The sequence below is a fragment of the Nelusetta ayraudi genome, unplaced genomic scaffold, assembly GCF_046127955.1.
Source record: "Nelusetta ayraudi isolate G7.1 ecotype Tasmania unplaced genomic scaffold, CSIRO-AGI_Nayr_v1 ptg000060l, whole genome shotgun sequence".
NCBI lineage: Eukaryota > Metazoa > Chordata > Actinopteri > Tetraodontiformes > Monacanthidae > Nelusetta > Nelusetta ayraudi.
In genome coordinates, this window is record NW_027466110.1 from 8252501 (window position 1) to 8261094 (window position 8594).

At 44.8% G+C, this 8594-nt stretch overlaps 1 protein-coding gene across 14 annotated transcripts in view; it reads left to right on the plus strand.

The window, feature by feature from the left end:
* Nucleotides 1-8264, plus strand: part of LOC142897632 (partitioning defective 3 homolog B-like) — a 213101-nt gene extending 204837 nt beyond the window's left edge. For 8 of the 14 annotated variants that reach the window (XM_076040092.1, XM_076040089.1, XM_076040093.1 and 5 more), the window contains 3 exons: nt 2781-2990; nt 3676-3807; nt 4031-8264. In XM_076040092.1, the coding sequence (XP_075896207.1) occupies nt 2781-2990; nt 3676-3807; nt 4031-4139 (451 nt within the window). In that variant the 3' untranslated portion in view covers nt 4140-8264. Of the gene's footprint in view, nt 1-2780; nt 2991-3675; nt 3847-4030 lie in introns of all 14 variants that reach the window. The other 6 variants (XM_076040100.1, XM_076040101.1, XM_076040103.1 and 3 more) reach the window with 3 other exon arrangements.
* The last annotated feature ends 330 nt before the right edge of the window (nt 8265-8594 follow it).

The window sequence follows — 8594 nt, forward strand, 5'->3', positions numbered from 1 at the left end:
TCTTATCTCCACCTCGCTGACTTGATTGCAGGAGGGGAGAAGAGGGCCGAGGTTCTGGCTGACGGATCGAGCTGCCGCTGACACCGGGCTCGGGGTTCCACTCGCAGCCGTAAAATGTCTAAAAGGAGCGAGAGAGGAGAGGAGAGGAGAGGCAATTAGAGGCAGTGAGGGACGGGGCAGCTGGCAGAGTTGACGCGCAGGTCGTCTCCACCGCTAAGGAGACGCAGACAAAACGGCTCTGGGTCGCAAAGACGCAAAGACGAGACACCCGAGACGCTGCTGCTGCTGCTGCTGCTGCTGCTGCTGCTGCTGCTGCTGCTGCTGCTGCTGGAAAAAAGAGCCGCAGAATAAGTTGGAAATTCTACCGATGGGAAGGTTGACACACGAGTCGCCTGAGTGGCGTGTTTATACGTGTGTGTGTGTGTGTGTGTGTGTGTGTGTGTGTGTGTGTGTGTGTGTGTGTGTGTCGAGGCGTCGGAGCCAGGAAGGGCAGCAGCAGCCATTCCAAACATGATGGGTATGTAGTTAGTTAGACGCTTTCCACTCCTGACCACACACACACACACACACACACACACACACACACACACACACAGGCGTCACCGTGAAGATCCACAGTGCACTGTGTGTGTGTGTGTGTGTGTGTGCGTGTGCGTGTGCGCGTCTACTCTGCCAGCACGCTCGCACAAATCTGTCTGCCACAAAATCAGCCACAGCGATTGCTGACACATTAACATTGTCCCCGGGCAACAGGTCGTCCGTCTGATTGGTTGAAGCCCCGCTGAGTCCCGCCCACTCAGCTCTGCACATCAGCGAAACGGTTCTGCTCTGCTCTGCTCTCAGTATGTTTGTGAACACGATTCTTGGCCTCTCGTGTCGCCCTGAAGGCTGTCAGTCGAATATAGCCGCTAATTCCCCCCCGCACCCCCCACTCTGATTCCACACAGAACCGTAAAATGTGCGTTAAAGGCATAGTTCACCCAAAAATATTGTACACTTGTTCCATTTGCCACTGCTCCGCCCCTTCCTCCGCCCCTTCCTGCGCTCCAGTGTTGGCTCTGCTGAACATTTCTAATCCACGTAACTGCTCTCGAGTTTCACAGACGGATGGAATTTCACCTGAGGGGGTGAAATTTAAAATTGTGGGTGGCGAAGGTGTCGTGTAAATGTCAAAAAAATCTGATATTTTTCAAAGCACAAATTAAGATTGATGCACAGACGGAGAGAGGGAGAGAGAGAGAGAGAGAGAGAGAGAGGCAGACGTGTAATGACTGATCGTGTAGCTATGTGGATGACACATGTTTGTGTACTTGCTGTCCACTGGGCACGACATGGATATCTATTAGCAGGAGTGGACTGGATTACCACAGCTGTGTGTGTGTGTGCGTGTGTGTGTGTGTGTGTGTGTGTGTGTGTGTGTGTGTGTTACCTGAGCCCCAAGCCTGCTTCAAACTGTCACATGTCACTTATATTCTGTTGCTATGTGATCTTTGGCTGCGTGGGCCGTTTGGCGCTCTGTCTGTCCGTCCGTGTGTGTGTGTGTGTGTGTGTAGGGGTTGAGGAGTGCAGTTGCAGCCCCCCCACCCCCCTCCACACACCCTTCCCCCAATCATTCTGCCTAATCTCCAAGCAAATAGTTTTCAGCAGGTTTTCATGAATATTTCAGCCATTTCGTCAACAGCTTTAGCCGAGGAACTGGCAACAAGTGCGGCATTAGGCCTGGCTGATATTTTCCTAACAAAAGACATGAACAGAGGATCGCAGAGCAAACAAAAACAGCCAGGCAGCACTAACTAGCGTGCCAGCAGTTGGTCAATGATGATTTGTTTTATTTTAAAGGATTTGGGCCGACTGAGCGAGAGGTTAAAACCGCATCCATGTTGCGGCATCAAGCAACAAAGTCACATTTTGTTTTCACTGCTGTTCCTCTGTTTTTTTTTGTTTTGCTTTTTGCCACTTGTCTGGCCAATAGTGAGAGTTTTAGATGGTGTCCTCGTCTTCCTTCGGCCTGGCTGAACAGACAAGATTCAAGAACTTTGTAACAAAGTTTTGTTTGCAAAACTTGAGCCCTGGGTTTACATATACTGTACATATTTTACGTTGCTTTACTCTGCTTTTATTCCGGGCTCAAATGGTTCTGCCAATGTCCCACCTTCAGACACGCTCAGTGGGGTCGATAATGGTGCCAGTGTGTGAGGGGACGCTGCCGTGCTGAGACACGGTGGGGACGTTGTTGTACGTAACGCCTCCTAACTACTACAGGGAATTCACACTGTCAAGAAGATACAGCCAGCAGGTGCTGGTTTAAAGAGTTATTTATTTATTTATTTATTTTTTAACAAAACACAACAGACAATCAACCAGACAAAAAAATCAGATGATAAGAACAACAAAAGAACAGAAACTAACAAACACAAGGAGAGACCTCAGAGAAACTCAGAACTTTGCGAGTGAAGAAAACTTCACACGGATGTTTGACGCCGTTGTCGTCTCACATCTGAAAATGGGGACCTGGCGCTCGGCTTTGAGTGATCCCACGCAGCCACGCAGGTTTGTTGTCCGTGTTTCCTCGGCCGCCTCGGAGGAGGAGGAGGAGGAGGAGCTCAGCAAGCGGCTCTGATCAGGGACCTCTGGTGTGGAAACATCCTCCTCCTCTTCCTCCGGCAGGCTGTTAGAACTCTGCCGCTGCTCGCTATCGATTCAGTCCACCGGCCTGTGTGGTGGCGGAGGACCGACGCTGACACGCCTCTTCTTGTTTGTCCACTTGTGTCTTTCCCCAGACGAGGCCCCTTGGATCCGGCTGAGTACAGCATGCAGCCCTGGACGGGTCATTACCCCGGACCTCCGCCGCAGGGTTACTCCCAGTCGCCGTCCTATCATAACACCAACCACCAGCCGGGACCCCCGTACACCAGCTACCCACCCGGACAGCCTTACACCCGGCCGGGCGACCCCAGAGCCGTGGACTCTGGCTACTACTCCCACCAAAGGTAGGGTCGGTGTGTTTGCAGGTCTACCCAAGGAGAAAAGATCAATTCCATGACTGCAGTTTCTTGTTAATTGGTCCTTTCGCTATCACAGTAGTGGTAGCTGCTCTTCCGAGAGTCCCAATTTATTTTTTTTTTAAAAATGAAATATTTGTAGGGTATAAATGGAAAAAAAAAACACGATATTTACATCTCATGGACAGTTGGATTTACAGTTGTCTGCATACTGGCAATTTAATATGTTTTTATATTACTTTTAAAAAGTAATCATTCACGTTCATTCAATCAACATTTCATGACACGTAAATATAATTACATTATAACTCATAATCTTACAATATTACACAAGACAAAACAACAACAAAAATAAATACATTATGAAGATGTTACAGTACAAAGTATTAACTCAAACATAATATAAGTACAGAAGAAAGTTAGTGATTCAACCCAAACTGTGTGAGAATCATTAAACAAACTAATAAACATATAACATGCCAAGAACAGGATTACAGATTCAAAATTACAACAAAATATCAGGCACCACTTAATACTTGAAAATATAAGAAAGAGCAGTCAGTCACAAACACTGTTTAAAAGTTTAAAGACCTTTTAAGGACATCAAGAAAATCAATTGAAAGTTCTTGGATGTTGGCTTTGGCTTATTTGTGGCTGCACTCTGGTTGACCAGCACCTTGCCTGCCGCCCCCAGCCCCCCACAGAGAGGCCCCTTGCGGCAGGACGTCCCCCCGTCTCCCACCCCTCCACTGCGGGGCCTGCGGTACGACACTATGATGCGTGGAGCCGGGGGCGGAGCTTACAGGTAGGCGGGGGGCCAGAGTTTGGATGGAGATGATCTCAGGTAAATGTGACTTCATCTTTCCTCACTGCTAATCGCAAGTTTTCTAAAGGAAAACTAAAAGAAACTTGCATGCGCTGTGGAACAGTCACAAACTGGCTTTTTGTTGCAGCATGTGGGCAACAACAGAGGCAACAAAAAATGCTAATGACGGTATAAATGTGAGGTCATGTTGGATTGGTTACAGACACCTGGTGGATCCAGAGCAGTTTGGCTTCACTGGGGAGGGGGCACGACAAGCACAGCAGCACCAGGCCGACTCCAGGCTGAAGAACGCCGTGACTGCAGCTGTGTAGACAAACCAGCACCACAAACCAAAGGCAACAAAAAAAGAAAGTGTTGTAACCTCTTAACGATGTGCTTTGACTCACTGTCATTATCCAACGGCCGTCTGCGCCGTTTGAAGTGGGCGGTAATACACAGACAAGCCAGGTAGAGGAGGTTAATTATCCAGTGGCCCGGCCAGAACACAGTCTTCTTGTTGTTTCAAGCCATTTAAATTGCTTTGAGTTCTTCCACAGAATATAAGAAAAAAAATTAGCAGGGTTTTTCACTTTGACTGCACACTGATTAAGTGGCCTCCTTCTAGAATTAGTGTCTCCCACTAATGTAATTGGCTCCATTTAAATTACAGCAACAAAGAACATGTGTGTGTATGTGTGTGTGCGCGCGACTCGAGGCTTCTCTGCCGTCGCACAACATGAACAAGACAAAAAAAAAAAAAGGCATCTAAAGGCACCTGTGGCGACTGAACATACTGACACCTTTTTGTGCAAAGGTTCTTTGATGTCACGCAGCCAAAATGATTCCTGGCATTTCACAAAGGAAAGGAAAAGGCTTTAAACTTTTCTGTCAAAAGTCCACTTGCAGGATGCTACGGAAAAGATTCAAAACCAGTTTCCAAAATGGATCTGAAGGTCGTCTGAATCAAGCAAATTACAACGCGTCAGTGCAACATTAAAGTGTAGAACCTGATCAACAGTCGACCCAATTGAAACATATAAGCAGTATTTTCTTTTTGCCTTTATTCCATCACTGCCTCAAGCTGCAGGGAGAACTTTGCGGCACCAGTCAGTGTTCTAGTTCTCACTTGCAGTTTGTTTTCCAGATGAAAAGCCGAGGCGTTTGAATGAGTAACTATGCTGCACTAAAGATCAGCAGAGCACTGTGCTAGCTGCCTTCATCATGTAATAATGATGATGATGATAATAATAATAATAATAATAATAATAATAATAATAATATCATCTTCTGTGCTCATAAACCACATTTGCCTTGTTAGTTTTAAGCAAAACACTTTCTTGTTTTTAGCCTTACAATTTCTGTTTTCTGACCACTTGACTGTTACCACTGAAGTCGATTTTATAATGATACCAGAATTTTTTACTTATCTTTGTGTGTGAATGTGTATGTTTTTGCATCAGCTTAATGAATTATTCTAATATCTTCCATGTAAGTCCATCTTGTTCATCAAAATGTTCAACTTTTGTTTTCAAACACTGTCTTGAATGTATGAACCCTGCGGCCTGTGTGATCTGAATCAAACAGCCAAAGTTTTGCTCATGTTTTAGTTTCCAACTTCAGAAGTTGCTATTGAACCGTTTTCAGTGACTAGACTGGACCTGGCGCACCACCTGGAAGGTTCTCAGGTCCGTTAGATTTTCCTTTTTTTTCTGAGTCCCGATTTAAAAAAACAGCCCATAAAAAAACAACACATTGGACGAGTCCACAGACTTTCAGCGTGAAACCTCCATCCATCTGATTTGTCTGCTCAAATGACAACAGCTCCTTATTCTTCTTTTTCCTTTTCCACTCTTTTAATCTCCCCCAATTTTATTAATGGCAGCTTACTTCCCGCTTGAGTCGAAACTTCGAAGGAAGCTGATTGGTTACCTGATGTTGAGGCCAACAATGACGGTTTTGAATCAAACCTTTGCAGGACAGACATGATTTCCCCACTTGAAATCTCTGTGAACCAGATTGTATTTGCAAATTTAGTCAGGAAAATGCAAAACATGAGCAAAGCTTCACCGTTTCACTGACCTAATCCATATCAAACTACTACATCACCTTCCTATATAAACATATTTGGGTTGTTTTTTTTTCAACTCTGTACCAACTGTGGAGGTGTAGAGCAGTTTAAGCCTGGCCGATGTCCATGTTGTTCATATTTCAGGGGGTTTGCGAACCACTCTGCTATACTTAGCAGCCACTTTTTTCCTCCACTCGTGTGTGTGTGTGAATCTGCTGCCGCGGTGCCGCACGTTGTAATTTTGTGGCGCTGGATGGACGTTGGCGGTGTGTGCGCGTGACCCGCCTGGTGTAGGCGGCCGCTCAAGTGCACACGAGTGGCGTAGAAAACATCAGTTGAGCTCTGGAGTGCTCTTCGCACCGCTGCACCGTAGCGTATATCCATTTAGCCACTTAGCAAGCCATCAATTAGGTGTAACTAAGAGCCGGAGCCAGGCTTAACATTCCTGTGTTTTCACTGGGCTCTGCAGTATTAATTTCAGGAGCGATTGAATGTTTCAGGGCCGGGGTAATTGAGTTTTTGTTGTTGATATGACTGAGGGTGAATACCGTGTGTAAAAAAACAAAACAAATTGCACCGCAACCACTTGTTTTTGTTTCTGTGTGAGAGAAATTGGAGCCGATTGTGAGGCAGGAAGTAGGGTTTTCGATGGTTTAGCGACTGAATGGAAAGAAATGGAAGAAGTGAAGGACGATGGGATAACAAAGTGAGGCTGCACGGAGGAGGAGATGTGATGATGATGATTCCAATGAAAAGGAATGCAAGTGAGGACTAACCGAGGGGCGGAATAGATGGTGAGAGTTGGAAGAAATAAGAATGAAAAGAATGATTTTTGATGAACCCAAACCCTCGTGGCTCCCAGAGGTTTGGTTCAGAGAGTTTTCAAAGAACAACGGAACAGAGGGAAGGAAAGTTTCAAAATAAAGTGCTGGGAAGCAGCTGATCTGCAGTGGGAGGAAGGTCAGTGGAGTGGGCTTGTTCGTCGGAATATAATGAGTTTAGGATTTACTTACAGTACAAATGTTTGCCTTTTTTTTCTATTTCTTTTTAAATGCTAGCATCAGTATTCAGCAGCAGTTTGGAAAAACAAACTTCACAACAGAGCTGCCAAAGTCTTACTGAAAGTCCAAGAAGAAGAAAGAATATTTTTTAAGAAAAAAGAAAGAAAGAAAGAAAGAACAGAAATTGTGCGGGTCACCCGCCAGTCAAGTGTGATGGATGAGAAGGGAAAGATTCCTCGTGACCCCTTCACATCGCTGAAATCCGAGCAGACGGTCGATTCCGATGAACTCATATCCTTCCCACGCGGCGGAAAATATGAATGAAGCGCCGACAATTAGTTCAGTGGAGGCGAAACTTGCTGCGGGTCAAGCGGTGAATGTTACTGCTTGACTAAATGAAAGGAAGAAATGGGTGTTGGGTGGAGGTGTAATGATGAGCCGAGCGGCGGTGATACCGCGAGGTCTGTTTGTGAGCAACCAAAGGTCACGTTCATTAGCTCCAATAATTGCAGTTGCATATTTTGTTGTTGGAGCGGCGAGCAGAGAACGATCAGGGTCAAAGGGCAGCAGTCACATGGTTGCAGAACTCACAACTCTGGACTGAATGAGAAATGAGGCTTTTATTTTCTTTCATTTGATATGATGTTTTCTCACCAGTGTTTCTGAGTTGAGGGTCAGTGGGTCTTTTTTTTTTTATGGAGAACTGGAGATATTGACTTTACATGAAGGCTTGTTATTCTCACTCTAGTACCAGTGCACAAAATTCCACATATAACTCTTCTCAATCATTTATTTATTTTGTTTATATCTCTGCCTCTTTTTCTTTCTTTTTTTTTTAACAATTCTGACAGTTTCATTTGTGCTCGCGAAGCCACAGTGACCGTTGGCCACGGCGCCGCTGTCGTCAGTCTTTCTCGTTTTTTTTTTAACCACATTTTTAGTTTATCATTTCTTTTATTCACTGTCAAGTGCATGCGACGTAATCGAAAACAATCACTTTATTTAAAAACAAAAAAAAAAAAAAAAAAAAAAAGGAAGGAAGAAAATCAAAAAAGGAGGCACTTTGCGCAGCCTGGCGAACACATTTTTCTGGTTTGGAAGCGCAGTTCTAACTTGCACAAGTCGAAGGTACTCGCCAGAGTTCTGGCATCCCACGAAGAAGCCAACTAAACAACCTCTTTATTCAATAAAGTGATCTTATTTTTTTCTCCTTTTGTTTGTTTGTTTGCTATTAATAATGAACTGACTGTATCCAAAAAAAAATACGATATCTCTGCAACAAATGTCACAGTAGAACGTTGTAACGTGACGATGGTTTCTGTGTCTTTCTACGTTTTATATCCATGTATATAAACTTTTTTCATTAAAATAATCGCTTGAAAACAGAATTTGCTGAAGATGTCATATTTTTGAATTCATTATCTCTGCGCTCCTCCTCCTCCTCCTTCTCCTCCTCCTTCTCCACCCCCTCTCGCTCTCCTGCTCTCGCTGTCTCTCCCTCTAAAGCCCCAGTGCATGCCCAGCACATCTGCTAAGGTTAATTAAATATGAGTCAGGAGAAATTATTTCCCTCATGTCCCCCATCCTGCTGCAAGGTGAGTCATTAACATTGCCAACCCAATTTAGTCCATCATTTAAGCGGCAGATAAATTGTACCTTTGTGATAAGATAGATGTTGGCCCCAAATTAATGGAAGACTAATTATCAATTAGAAAAAA